This window comes from Ursus americanus, chromosome 6 (genome assembly GCF_024610735.1).
Source record: "Ursus americanus isolate L20-20 chromosome 6, mUrsAme1.1.p, whole genome shotgun sequence".
Classification (NCBI taxonomy): domain Eukaryota; kingdom Metazoa; phylum Chordata; class Mammalia; order Carnivora; family Ursidae; genus Ursus; species Ursus americanus.
Genome location: NC_142132.1, coordinates 16,226,798 through 16,242,363, shown reverse-complemented (window position 1 = coordinate 16,242,363; position 15,566 = coordinate 16,226,798). Strand labels below are relative to the sequence as shown.

Sequence of the window (15,566 nt, the reverse complement as noted above, 5' to 3'; positions counted from 1 at the left end):
GAGTAATAGTTGATACCAGAGGATTGTTGTGATTCCATGAATTAATAAAGCGCCTGGCATATAATTAACATCATAAAAGTATATGCTATTATTATTTAATGTACAACATCTTACAATTTACAAGACAGGCATTAAAGTGATGAGTCCAGATCTAAGGTAAGTGGGACGAGGCATCACGGACAATCTCAAAAAAAAAAAAAAAAAAAAAAAAAAGATCTGAAAGAATAGGTACAGATAGCAAAATGAGGAAGTTACCCTAAAAAACCAAAATAGTAAAAGCACTGATGATCTAAGTACAAAAATCACAGTTTATTCATAATAGCAGCATTCCAGTACGGATATGAATAAAATAGCAGTCATTCGTTTTGAGGTAGTATTAGGGCCTTGAGTCTCAAGAGATATCTGTACACTCATGTTCACAGTATTATTCATGATAGTCAAAATGCGGAAGCAACCCAAATATCCATTGACAGATGAATGGATAAGCAAAATGCGGTATATGCATACAAAATATTATCCACCCTTAAAAAGGCATTTCTGATAGATGCTACAACATGGATGACCCTTGAAGACATCTGCTAAGTGCAATAAACCAGCTGCAAAAAGATAAATACAAAAGACTGCACTTTATATAGAGAGTATCAAGAAGAAACTTTGAGAAACAAAGTAGAACAGTGGTTGTCAGGGGCTGAGGGCAGGGGAAGTTGTTTAATGGGTATGGAGTTTCTGATTTGCAAGATGAAAAAGCTATGCAGATTGGTTGCACAAAAATGTGAATAAACCTAACACTACAGAACTGTACACTTAAAAATAGTTAAGATGGTAAATTTTATATGTATTTTATCACAATCTAAAATAAAAACAAAAAATAGAAAAAAAGAAGGATTCTGGATGCTTAAGAGATTAAAGTTCACTGGATAAACCAATGAAGTTGTAAGCTGGTTTGGGGAAGACTGATCCACTGAGTAAGAAAATCTAGGAGAGTGAAAACAGTGTGGAGGTCCCTTAAAAAGTTAAAAACTGAGCTACCCTATGACCCAGCCATTGCGCTACTGGGTATCTACCCCAAAGATACAGATGTAGTGAAGAGAAGGGCCATATGCACCCCAATGTTCATAGCAGCATTGTCCACAATAGCTAAATCGTGGAAGGAGCCAAGATGCCCTTCAACAGATGACTGGATTAAGAAGATGTGGTCCATATATACAATGGAATATTACTCAGCTATCAGAAAGAATGAGTTCTCAACATTTGCTGCAACATGGACGGCACTGGAGGAGATAATGCTAGGTGAAATAAGTCAAGCAGAGAAAGACAATTATCATATGATTTCTCTCATCTATGGAACGTAAGAACTAGAAAGATCGGTAGGAGAAGAAAGGGATAAAGAAAGGGGGGTAATCAGAAGGGGGAATGAAGCATGACAGACTACGGACACAGAAACAGACTGAGGGCTTCAGAGGGGAGGGGGGTGGGGGAATGGGATAGGCTGGTGATGGGTAGTAAGGAGGGCACGTATCGCATGGTGCACTGGGTGTTATATGCAACTAATGAATCATCGAACTTTACATCAAAAACCAGGGATGTACTGTATGGTGACTAACATAATATAATAAAAAAATATGATTATAAAAAGAAATAAATGAAATAAAAGCATTGAAATAGGTGAGAAAAAAAATCTAGGAGAGTAAACACTACAAGCAAGGAGATCATTAAAAGCCAGCTACATATCTAGCAATAGTTGGATTATGGCATATTTTTTTCTGTCACCCTCGTGTAGTATATAGACTTCCACTTCCGCTTTCTCTACATACACACCTCCCATTCCAAAATTTTTTTAAAGTATCATTTAAAAAAAAAGAACCAGTCTGTATTTTAGTGAAGGTTAGCATGTTTTATTTTCCTTTCTTAAAGGTTATAAAAAAACTACTTAGGGGTGCCTGGGTGGCTCAGTTAAATGTCTGCCCTGGATCCTGGAATCTGCTCCCTGCTCAGCGGGGAACCTGTTTCTCCCTCTCCTCCCTGCTTGTGCATTCTCTCTCTCTCTCAAATAAATAAAATCTTAAAAAAAAAAAAAGACTACCTAAACATTTGCAACACTTAGATATAAAAATCTAGAATAAAAATACAGGATGATATCATTCTATTAGGAAGGGATAAAATAAAACTATCATTAGAATAGAAATTAGCTCCAAAAATCCAAGGGAAGTCTAAAAAATATGTTCTTAATTACTGATAACCAACCAACTCTTCCCTAAATTTTAATTTTTAAAACCAATGAATTTACAATGGGAATTTTAAGAAAATCTTTTTGAATTGTATGACTTCTCATTTTCTTTTGAATTTCTCATAGTTTTGACAATATTATGCTCTACATTCTTTCGAAATTGAAAAACTTGAGCTGTCCTTATAAATATTTCTAGATCTTTAATGAACTCACATTAGTATTTATTCCTTTAGGCATGTATTAAATTACTAGATGAACTTTACATTTGCTCAGTTATTCAGTAAATACATATTTGTTGATCAACTACAACATGAATGTCTATTGTGCAATTAAGAATGGACAAGAATTCAATCTTTAATCCCGGCAGGGGGAGAAAACCTAAAAAATAAAAACTTACTTCTTTATGGTGTGCTCTTGCTGTAAATACTTCTCTTGCACACACTTTTCAAACATAACTAATGCATGTTCTCCTTTATTCATTCCATTTGGTACTCGGTGTTCTTCCACAAACTCTGTAGATAAGAGCTCAGATTCTATTTCTTCCAACAAATCCTCTGACGCTGAAACATTCTTTATTTTTGAAATAAGTTTTTTGGTGCAGTCTGTATCATAGGGACTTTCTGAATAAGTCTTTTGATTCGCTGCTTCTGTAAATGTAGATGACCTTAATTCTGCCAATATTTGTGTTACTCTCTGTTCTGTTTCATTTGTTTTTGAAATTTGCTCTGTAAAATCTCCACCAGGAAAATTAGCTACTTGTTCAGAATTTTCTGGGCATATGTCTGTTTTAGCACAAGAATCCTCACCTCCACCAGGATCCTGAATACAATTTTCCTGTGTTTCAATTTGATTATGTTCATTAGGCTGACATGAAGTTTTATCAAAGTTTAATGACGACAGTTTAGTCTCATTTTCTAAGCTGTTGCTTTCATCAACAGAAAACGAGCTGCAGGAGTCTTCCTTTAATTCAAAGGTTTTCCCAATATTTTTATCAGAAGAAATGGAAGCTACGCGCTCTGTCTCTGACATGCTGATTGACACCACTTCACTCTGCATTTCTTCAAATGTGTTCCTGATCTTCGTTTTACATCTAAAAAAGTCAAAACATCAAAAATTTTTAAAAAGTTTTTTAAACCAAGACCTCATATGTATTTGCACAAACTGAAATAACTAAGGCCACAAATTTTACCACTAGTAATTCTTTTAAAAGACTTCCTTTGAGAGGAGGAAAAAACCCCAAACTGAAGAGGACAGCCAATCAATGTGTGCCACAATCGGTAAGGTGCTACAAAGTCTTGCTCTTTCCTCCTTTAATTCATTCACACAACTTCACTTCAGCTGCAGTTTGGCCTTCCTTAATCACCCCCATAAGATGTAGGGTATGAAATATCTACAGTTTAAATTGTTAGAATTCAATTGAATTGTTTAGAATTCCTTCAGTTCCATGAGGGGAAAAAACTATTTCAAGAATCTATAAGAAAATATTGGGGAAATAAGACAGCAGGGGAAATACTAGAAGAGAAAGATTACAAAATGATATACTTTAATGATGATAAAAATTTACTGAGAAGGAAAATTAAATAACAAAAGACAACTATCTAAAGCCCAGGCACCTAGAGCTGAGCTAAAAGAAGTGTGGGTGTTAAAGATCCCTGACAGGAATTTGTTTTTCATCCAGACAAAAATCCAGGAAGCACTATGCTATCTCATCAAGAATAAACAATGTTCAGTGCAACTCAAATGGAGCCCATATGCACTGCCCAGGTCATAAAGGAAACACTGACAAAACTAATTCAACAACTGGAATACATTTTTATGCTGTTTATGATGGTTAGTATTTTAGCTATTTTCTGAAAATCAGTCAACTTCAAAAATTATCCTAAGATAGATAAATACAAAATATTGGATGTACTGTATGGTGACTAACATAATAAAAAATCATTAAAAAAAATATTCCAGCAATCTTGATGAAAAAAAATTGTCAACTTCTTTCATCACACATCAACAAAGTACATATAGGGTAGATGAGTTATCAGTGTTATATAAAGTTGGATAAAAAAGGGGGCAAGTCAGAGTTTTGAGAAACTAAATAATTTCAGATGGAGGGTGTACTTATGGAAAACAAAACAAATATACAATTTTCGAATAACAGAAGGATACATGTTTTCATCAGTCTGTAATGGAAGTCCTGGGCGGGGGGTGAAAAAGGGTAAAAGACTGTCAGGTAGAATCCTCAAAATGACATGCAGAAGTGAATTTTAGGACAATAAATCATGATAGACTTATGTACTTTATCATACTATAGTTGCTGGCACATAAGTAGATTCTCCAGTATTGAATTAAAGTACAGAAGTGATAGGATAAAACTAGTATTTGAGGAACATTATTCTAGAAATGCAGAAAATGGGGAAGAATAATTCTAAGAAAGGAAGTATATAGACTTCCTCCTCTGCTTTCTCTTCCTTTGGGGCATCAACTAGTTTAGACACTGGCCTTAATACTACAAATTTCTTATCTGTATAACATATTTCCAAACAAACAAATTGTCATTATCTTGCTGCATATGATATGCTATATACAAGACAAAGCCCCTACTAGTATTAAAGGATCGGTTTAGACGATACGAATTAGTGCGGTGAGTTAATAAAAGGCTTCATCAGCATGGTGTATTCCAAAATCTAGGACAAAGTAAACTAATTCTCAAATACAAGTATTAGCCTATATAGTTCTCTCTAAAGTAAGTCACTTTAAGATATAACTTGTTAATGTGTTGCTGCTGAATTTGTAATCTTAATTTAGAAATCTAAAAATGAATGGTTTTAAACATCATAACCAATGTTATAGCAACTGACCAAAATAGATAACAAAGAATCTATTTAAATGAGAATATATAAAGGGATTATGACTCTCCAGCATCAAGCAAAAAGAAAATTTATCATTAGAGAATGTGTGCCATGCTTTGTCAAGAGGAAAGCACTAATTGTCAAGAATTATCCTTTTATCCAGCTTTCATATTCTCCACAATTCAGTCTTCAACTTTATTTTCCCTCCTAGAATTCAACCACTTTGACAATTTGAACTCCTAGATGATATCCACATTAAGTTACTTTCAGTCCTGTGTTCTTGAGTTACAGATAACAAATTACCTGTTTGCCTTCACTCTATGTCCATATTAAAATCTTCACCTGAATATAGACATGTTGAATGGATGTTCCACGATAACCTCAAACTCAAAATGGCATAAATCCCAAATCAAAATTGTATCTCCTATAATTGAGCACTCCCAGTTAATCCTGTTTCTGTCAATGGTACCATTTTTTTAAAAAAGATTTTATTTACTTGACAGAGAACACAACTAGGCAGAGTGGTACACAGAGGGAGAAGGAGAAGCAGGCTTCCTGCTGAGCAGAGAGCCCAATGTGGGGCTGATCCCAGGATCCTAGGATCACGACCTCAGCCGAAGGCAGACGCTTAACTGACTGAGCCACCCAAGCACCCCGAAGGTATCATTTTTCTTAGTCATGACGCCTTCGTTTCCTTTGCCCTCATATTGTTTTACCAATTTCATGCCTCAAGTTATACCCTCTTTTCTAATGCCACGGTCCCCTACCTGTAACCCAATCCAGGTGTAATCACCTCATACCTGTAACACTTGAAATGTTGGTTTCTCAATCTTACTCCCTGACATGGGCAAGTGACTCCCTGACATGGGCAAGTGACTTGAGACAGCACTAGGTCAAGTGTCACCCAATTCAGAGAAGGGGTTGAAGTATGTACAATGGCTCTGCCAAGGGGGAGCAGGAGCTGCCCTGTGAAGTGGGCTGGCCCTCAATGGCAGAAGGGATCAGGGAGGTACAACCTTGCCCCTAAAAAATCCACACACTACCTCCACAGAGACCACCACCAAATGCAATCAGACGAATCAGACTGAGGCCAGGGCTATCTCTTCCCTCTTTAGAGGTTCCTGTAATAAGAATTCTGCTTCCACTGGCTGGTCTTCTTCTCCCAACTCCAAAAGGGCTAGCTAGAGAAAAAAAGAAGGGACATATTTTAGAGTCAAATTACTTCTTCTTTAATCCAAGCAGCTGGGAACTAACACCTTCAGCCTTTCTTTAGGTAGAACAAGGAGTTTGTGATTAATGTTTTTTGTTGCTTGTTTTTTTAAAATGACTGAAACCTGTCTTAATTTCTGGAATAAATTTTCCCCTAGAGATCAAAAGTGGCAGAAAGATATGACATCAAAGTAGTACATTATCAGGGGACTGTACTTCAGAGGGAAGTGTAAAGGATGGGGGTGTTTTACACAGTAAGATGAGAGACCCAACGAGGAAAAACTAAAACCATTTTATGTTTACACTCAGAGCTGCAATTCCTCAGTAAACCAGTCATACTACTTTCCCAGTCTTCTCTCTCAATACATTCCTAAAATCCTAGGACTTCACTATAATGGACCAGTAGTCCCTGACCAGTCTACTCAAGATTCCTCCAATCTGCACATTAACATTTCCATGGCTTTGTTCCCATCTAGAATGTCCTTCTCTTCAGTCTTTCCGGAGCCTAATTATATTTAAAGGTCCAATTTTTACGCTTCATCTTCCTCCAAATTTTCTCTCATTGTAAGTACAAAAACACTACACTCATTAAGCACACAGTCACAGCCTTCCTTGTGACACTTCTGAACAGTCTTCAGTTTTTAAAATGATCTTTGTACTGGAAAGGAGGAACATCACTCTGAACTGAAAAGAAACCTCTTAAATCTCCAGCAATAATAATAAATCAACAAATATATTCTCTACATTTGCATTCATTCTTGCAAATATTAAAGCTGTTCAGTTCTCAATGAGGGTGGGGTCCACTAGGTTTATAAAATGATCTGAGACTTTTAATGTGCAGAATAATAAAAGTTTGTCTCATTCTGCTGGATATTTGTCTAGGTTAAGAAAAACAAAAACAATAATTTAAGGGGGGGCATACCCAAAACTCTCAGTAATCAAGGTAAAATATTTGGTGAATATTTTGAAAAATCTAAAGTAATGTAAAATACTATGATTAACAAAACACAAAAATTTTAAAAAGAAAAATGAAAATAAGCCTGTTTTAAGTTTACCTCAGCTTAGAATGTTTTTACATATTATCCTTCTGTAAATTAAAAAAAGCTGAGTTTAACCTCAAAAGACAAGTACTTTCTATACTGTTGATCAGTATATGCCCCTGACCTTTGAAAAAGTCTTCACATAAATGGTCATCTGGTAACCACTTAGCTTGCAAACTGAGTTTTCTGATGCTTAAATGAATACTAATCGGACACAAAAGGAAAAGGAGATGGGTTAAAGAAAATCTATGTGTATATATATGCAACAAAACCATCACCAAAGATTAAGTAACTGTAAAAGATTGGTGGGGGGAGGGGCACCACAATGAGCTTGATTATATCCACAATTAACCAGGTAATTAGGGGGGGGGGAGTCAGCTGAGTCCTCTTGTGGGCCTCCAGTTGGCCATATAGATGTAGGCCAGTCTGGTTGTGTCCAAGTTTTTTTCTTTGGGGGACAGGGGTAGTTGTCATCAAAATTACTGAGGATCCAGTAGCCTAAAAGTAGTTTAAAGGGAGAGGGTGTAAAACTAGACATCTGTTTACAAGATTGTTTTAAATAAAAAGTGCTTGTACAAATCAAATCCATGCTCACATATACAGTGATTATATAGATTACAATATCTATTCCTTTACTGAGGTAAAAAAAATAACACAGGTTATTTGACTTTTTAGCAACTCTTACTCATTAGGGGAAAATACTATATTTAAAACTAAACAGTCACAAAATTCCTCTCAGTTTAAGCACTTTTTCAGTTGTTTCTGACACAGTACTACAGGACCAATTCACACTTCAATACTGTTTCAGTGAAGTGAGAATTGGTTTCGCTCTTACTGGAGCTCATCAGCTGTAGGCAACTGGTCAAGAAACATTTTTTATTTGCCTTAAAGCCAACCATTACCCACCTCTGTTTTATTTCTTAATGCAAGAACTCACATTTCTATAAAATTATTTCCATATTAAGAGCCTTACAAATAAAAACACGTTTTAGTACTATTACTTGTCTTCTTAGTAATTAGCAGTATAAACAATAAAAAACTTAAGCTTACTCAATAAACTGCAGATACAAATGAATCCAATCCACAGATATTTGGCAACAGGTTACCAAACAAACAAGCCTCATACAAAAGTAACAAATCACAAATACATTTCCGAACTGTTAATTCATTGACCAACATGTACTGAGCATGTATAATGTGCAGGCACTGTTCAATGTGTTGGGAACATGGCAGTGGAGAAAACACGCATAAGTTAGGGAGTTTCCAGTCGGGTATAGTGGACCAATATATATAAAAGCTACATGTTTAAAAAAAAAAAAAGCAGCTCATCTTTTACTCTTCATGTTTACAGCATTTTAATATGAACATCTGTCAGTGTTCCCTCAGAAGCTATATAAGATACGCATAAATGTTTTAAATACAACAGAAAAATCTGGCTCAGTTCAGCATAAATATTATTTACAACAAACAACAAATTTTTAAATTACAAACTATACCATATGAACCTCAAACACCACCTATATATTTCTTAAAAATCATGTCCACTAAGATAAGCAAGTAGAGACTGTGAGAGCACTCCCATTCTTCACTATAATGGTTTACTGTCCTTCCTAGGCCAAGTACATTTAAAGGTTTTTCACAAATTCCCCAAATACACTTTAAAACCACCATGAACAAAAGAATAATTTATCTGACCAGTTCTAACAAGGTTCTGATATGGCAATTAAAATCAGAAGCAACATATTACATCAAAAATGTATCCACAGTCCAACATAATCTGATCCCAAATCAGTAATTTTTGATGGACGTTACCTTTAAAATACAAACACATCCCTGGATGAAGTTTTTAAACGCAGAATAAACTAACAGAACAGAAAGGAACCTGTGTGAGAAACATGAAAACCTTGTGTCACATGATGAAAATAATCAGACACTGAAGTTCACAGGTGAATTTATGCAAATCAGATTAAAAACTAAGGAAAAAAAAGACTAAAAACTAAGCCAGCTATTTCAAAGAACTCTGAGTTCTATCCAAAGAGAGAAATATTTTATCTAGTACTCACATCTAATTATGTTTGCAGGTAAAATTTAACTTTAATGAGTCTCCTTTACGTGAAACCTATCACTAGATTTTAAAAGTTTCCTTTATTCTACCAGTTTTAAAGAGTATGAAGCCAAGCTCAATTACCCCTGTGGGAATTTGTTTAGCTTTGTACCTAAGACTCAGGGCAGAGTAAATTTTACAGTTATGTGCATTATATTACAAAAAAAGATGTTGGAAAGACAGACTCAGGGGGTCCCTGGGTGGTGCAGTCAGTTGAGTGGCTCTTGGTTTCAGCTCAGGCTGTAGTCTCAGGGACAGAAGATCAAAGCCCTGAGTAGGGCTCCACGCTCAGTGCTGGAGTCGGCTTGATATTCTCTGCCCGACCGCCTCACGTTCCTGTGCTCGCTAGCTTCTCACTCAATGCTCTCTGTCTCCTAAATAATCAATCAACCAACCCTAAAAAAAAAAAGACTAAAGGCAACAGATGCAGCAGAAGTCCCCCCAAACAGTACCAAATCCTGCGACAGGATAACAGGAAAAAGAGAAATTATAGTCGATCAGGATTCCAAGAAAAAGAGGTTAGCGACCATACCATCTATCACATTATCAAGTCAGATGTCATATTATCAGTTTACTCTTAGTGCAATTTTCTAACTCTTAATAAGTTTTAAAGCAAAAAGTTATTAATACAGAAATCTTATTTTGAAGCTATCTGTGGAGCACTCACTATAAAAAATTATTAATGAGTCTCAGGAAATACAAAGTATTTTTGGCTAATATTTTCCCAAATCTAAAAATTAAAAGAAAATGAAAAGACTGACCTATAGTTCCCTTTTCAAAAAGGAAGACTAATAAAAAAAATTAAAGGTAAGTTGTAAGCCTGCCTTCTATTAAGGGGTTCTGGTTAATGTTTAAATTTTGAAACCACCTTTGGCCTGCGTTCAGTTAATATGGTACGATACAGTTTACCAAAAGCATTATTCATTAGTACTTACTATGTAATCATCCCTACAGCAGACTATCAGCTCATGTGTCTTAATGACAAATATACTCACAATCCAATCAATACTTTCTTTGGTGGGTTTAATTTTGACTTTGTGTCTATTGCCCCTTCATGCCAATGCTTTTCCTTTTGTTTACTTAGTCCAAATAGATTTTTTTAAATCTTAGTAGCTAAAAAGTAAAGTTCAAGAAGTCTGCAAAAATATTAAGATCACAGGGTTATTTGTAAATTTAAATGATCTATACTCCCACCGTTGCCCTGAAATACTAAACATTTGCAATACCCTAAGCCCAGTGAATGTTTATGAGAAATTCAAGAATCAGCTTTATTATTGTTTTAAGATTTTATTTATTTATTTGAGAGAGACAGATGAGAGCATGAACACAGCTGGGGGAGGGGGAAGGGGAGAGAAAGAGGGAGAAGCAGACTCCCTGCTGAGTAGGGAGCCCCAGACTGCCTCAATCTCAGGATCCTGAGATCATGTCCTGACCATAAATCAGAGGCTTAACTGACTTAGCCACCTAGGTGACCCTCAGCTTTATTATTTAAAGCCAGAAACAAGGGATAAAAGAAAAACCTAAATTTTATTGAAAGAAAGAAAAAAAAAAAACCCACAGAACTTGAGGTCAAGGATTCTTACTTTAACATGAAATTGTTATATGCATTTGGAAAACTAATAAAGATTACTAGTTATTCTTCAAAGGGAAAGACTATTTTTCTAAATTTCTAAAGGAGGCTCCTTTGACCTATTATCTCTTCATTAAGAGTATTCTGTACTGGGCGCCTGGGTGGCTCAGTCAGTTGAGCCTCTGCCTTCAGCTCAGGTCATGATCCCAGAGTCCTGGGATTGAGTCCTGCTACTGGGCTCCCTGCTTGGCCTGGAGCCTGCTTCTCTCTCTCTCCCCCCCCACCCCCTTGCTGCTTGTGCCTTCTCTCACACAGGCTCTGTCTCATGCTCTCTCTCAAATAAATAAAACCTTAAAAAAAAAAAAAAGAGTATTCTGTACTGTTTTACCTTCACTTGCTGATATCAGCATGAAGCTGTAAATAGACGTCTTTAAACTGAATATAGTAAGCAATTGCCATCAGCTATGCTGTCATTGAATAGCACTAAAGGACAACTCTTGCATTTACGGGTGAAGGAACCAAAAGGTCACAGAATAGTTACTGTGCTATACCACTCCTATCATGTTAGCAATAAGACTCTGAAATACCAAGGACACTCTCTGGAACCTTCACTGTTAAAAGAAATCTCTAGGTTTATATGCTGGTATTCCGAATTTGACAAGGTTTCAAAAATTAATAACATCAACATAAACACAATCCATGCATTTCCAGGGAAAAACACAAACACACACAAGCCAGGCATTTCCAGGTAGATTCTTCAGTATTTATATGTTTGCCTACTACAATACAAAAAGGAGTTTTAATTCTTTGTAAGATTTGTGAATTACTCACTACCTTTGCAGAATTTTAAATAAAATGAAAAAAACCGAAAAGAAAAAAAAGAACGAGGCCAATCACTTTTCTATTTTTGTAACGATAAACAAAAGTTGAAAAGTAGCTGTACAGAGAAGAGACTTTATACACAAGGAGATAGTTCAGTTTCACTGTCAATGTCTCTTGAACCTTAATCTTTCCCACAAGATCAACTCGGCAAATATGAAGGTGTAGTTTGTAGTTAGGAAGGCTACACCCACAATTAGCATACCTACACAATGTTTTTTTTAATGACTAACAGCACACCTTTTGAAATACTGTTCCACTGATTTACTGCACACTTTTCTTACAAAAGCTTCCAGCCTATCATTTAGCAAGAAGTAAAAACTCTAGGCATCAAGGAACATCACAAACACACATACGGAGAAAACTGCCAAATGCCTGGCACCGTACACCATTATTTTTACTATACTAATCCCTACAGATAACAAAACTATCAAGTGAAAGAGGCAGATTCTAATCCAGATGCTCCGACTCCAAATCCAGGCCTCTTTACACTAAACAAAACCAAGATATGAGTATTAGCTACAGTTGTTAAATTGCTAACAGCTAAGCAGTAATAACACCTGCGCTATCCCCAGGCTTGCTGCTAGGGGACATGTAAAAGAGGCTTTCCCATGTTACAAGTTCGACAGAAATTTGATTTATCCTTATCAGTCAAGGTTTAATGCCTAATGTCCTTGGAAGAAAGGCAACATAAAAACCAGTAACAGTATCTCTCATAACCAAAATCCCAAAGAACTGTCTTTAAGTTACTTAAAATCACAGTAACGAAAGAGTTTATAAGACGGTAAAAAGTCTCCACAACAGTAAACATAAAACACACACACACACTCAACTTGAAGACGGAAAGAGAAATAGGCGATTGAGTCTGAAAAATCGCCGAGCAGGTGGGGCTTAGCAGCAGTTCGCACTGGGAGACCAGGCAACTGGCCCAAATTAGGCGGCTCTCCAAGCGCCGCTCCGGAGGCACGGCCCCCGACCCCCGCCGACCTCTCCGCCGCCTTCTCTCCTGTCGGCCCGGGACCCAGGGAACAAGGCAGGGAGAGGAAGGCTTCCTAACTCCGTCCCCCAGCGCTTGCCTGCCTCCACTGTCCGCGAGAGGCCAGGCGAAGAGCCAACCCAGGACCTGCAGAACGGCGGGGGAGGCGGGCAGTCCCTCCGCGCTGCCAACGCGACTCCGGTCGGCTCGCGGCGCCGGTCAAGCACTCACCCCACTTCTCCGAGTCTCAGGCCGCACCCCTAACGAGGCCGCTGAAGCTCCGGCTCAGGGCCTAACTTCTCCATAGCGGGGTCCGGAAGACCAGGAGGTGTGTGGAGGGGGCGGGGAACAGAAACCAGGGACAAGGCCGACACCGCACTCCCTCTGCCTAGGCTTCCCCAACCCCCCGCGGAGCTGACACATCAACAAAGATGGCGGCGACGCTGAAGCCGGCCCAGCTACAGCTGAGGGGGCGGGGCTCCCTGGAGGAGCCAATCAGCGAGGCGCGGGTGGTGTGACGGAGCGCCCCTAGGGGGGCCAGTGTAACCTGTCTGCAGTGGGCGGGACCGGGGCCGCACCGCCTCCTGTACCCAGAGCGCCCAGCCCCGAGCTCAGACTCTCTGGGCACCCACGCCACGCCCCGACTGACTCGGCTAGCCAGCAATCCTGCTCGTCCTGTCCTGTCTCTCACGCCACTCCCGCCCCAAGCCTGTTCTTTCTTTCTGTAAGACGTTCTCATTGGATATAAACCCACCTCACCCTTTGACCCTTCTCATATTAGTCAGGGGCATAAAGCCATAAAAGAATTCGAAATTGTGACTTCCCGGCTCTGATGCGCAAACCTTGCACCTGACCTAGGCGGAATTAGCAGGAGGAGCCTACCTGTCCGTCTGACAATTCATCCCTGGGAGAGATTCTGGGGGTTTCCATAACACCGCGTTCGTATCTTGAACCTGGCACCCACTGCCATTGTTTAATAATAAACTGCCCCTGCGTTCTTCGCTGGCACCAGGCTGTGAGCGCCTTCAGCGCGGGAAGCGTCCTCTCCCAGCTGGGTGTCCCCGATCGCAGTGTGGGGACTGACTTGCAGGAGCTGCTCAATAATTGGCAACAAAACGTGTATTGGAGGGAAAAGTGTATTGAATACAGTTGCCTCATCGGGTCCAGATCAGTAAGGGGAACAGTTTCAATCTGCGACGGTTTGACAAATCTATGCTGTCCAGTGATATTCTTTGGTTTAGTACTTCCTACTCACGACTCATGAGTGAAAGTTAATCCTGACAAGTTGTCAACGTGAGAGTTTGTAAAGCAAAGCCCGTTTCTGTTCTGTTAAGCTTCTTCAATACTAACTGGTGGGGGGGGGAAATCACTAAAAAAAATCAACACTATGTCACTTTGTTCCTCTTTCCTTTCCTTTTTTCTTTCTTTCTTTCTCTTTTTTTTTTTTTGCTGGATTTGTTTTTTTTTTTAATTTTTTATTTTTTTAATTTTTTTATTATATTATGTTAGTCACCATACAGTACATTCCTGCTTTCTGATGTAAAGTTCAATGATTCATTAGTTGCGTATAACACCCAGTGCACCATGCAGTACATGCCCTCCTTACTACCCATCACCAGCCTATCCCATTCCCCCACCCCCCTCCCCTCTGAAGCCCTCAGTCTGTTTCTCAGAGTCCATAGTCCCCCATGCTTCATTCCCCCTTCTGATCACCCCCCTTTCTTTATCCCTTTCTTCTCCTACCGATCTTCCTAGTTCTTATGTTTCATAGATGAGAGAAATCATATGATAATTGTCTTTCTCTGCTTGACTTATTTCACCTAGCATTATCTCCTCCAGTGCCATCCATGTTGCAGCAAATGTTGAGAACTCATTCTTTCTGATAGCTGAGTAATATTCCTATTGTATATATGGACCACATCTTCTTAATCCAGTCATCTGTTGAAGGGCATCTCGGTTCCTTCCACGATTTAGCTATTGTGGACAATGCTGCTATGAACATTGGGGTGCATATGGCCCTTCTCTTCACTACATCTGTATCTTTGGGGTAGATACCCAGTAGTGCAATGGCTGGGTCATAGGGTAGCTCAATTTTTAACTTTTTAAGGGACCTCCACACTGTTTTCCAGAGTGGCTGTACCAACTTGCATTCCCACCAACAATGTAGGAGGGATCCCCTTTCTCCACATCCTCTCCAGCAATTGTTTCTTGCCTTGTCAATTTTTGCCATTCTAACTGGCGTAAGGTGGTATCTCAGTGTGGTTTTGATTTGAATTTCCCTGATGGCTAATGATTTTGAACATTTTTTCATGTGTCTGTTAGCCATTTGTATGTCATCATTGGAAAAGTGTCTGTTCATATCTTCTGCCCATTTTACCTCTTTCCTTTTCAACAGGAAATGGTACCTCCCTCCTTAAATGAAAATACTGCAGTTTAACTTTGCAGTTAAAGTGTTTTTGACTGTGAAGAAATAAATTGACTTTAAAACAGTCAATCCACCAAACATTCCTAGTGAGATATATTTTTCCAAGGGGGAAAAATGTAAGCCCTTTTCACAGCTCATATTGTTAGTAATAACCTTCATAGTGTTATTTCTGAAATATATGTATTAGTTTAAAGCATATAATTATGCTTCTGGATGCTAAGATTTTCATTGTTGGAGAAAGGAAATACAAAACCAAAGAAATTAAGTAAAAATTCTGTAATCCTAAATTTGAA

At 38.2% G+C, this 15,566-nt stretch overlaps 1 protein-coding gene across 3 annotated transcripts in view; it reads right to left on the bottom strand.

Annotated features, from left to right (window-relative positions):
• CCDC186 (coiled-coil domain containing 186) overlaps positions 1 to 13,285 on the bottom strand; it is a 50,705-nt gene extending 37,420 nt beyond the window's left edge. For 2 of the 3 annotated variants that reach the window (XM_045803187.2, XM_045803192.2), the window contains exons 1-3: positions 13,080 to 13,285; positions 6,114 to 6,251; positions 2,625 to 3,317 (exon numbers count right to left, since the gene is read on the bottom strand). In XM_045803187.2, the coding sequence (XP_045659143.2) occupies positions 2,625 to 3,283 (659 nt within the window). In that variant the 5' untranslated portion in view covers positions 3,284 to 3,317; positions 6,114 to 6,251; positions 13,080 to 13,285. The remainder of the gene's footprint in view (positions 1 to 2,624; positions 3,318 to 6,113; positions 6,252 to 13,079) is intronic. The other variant, XM_045803191.2, reaches the window with a different exon arrangement.
• Between the last annotated feature and the right edge of the window lie 2,281 nt (positions 13,286 to 15,566).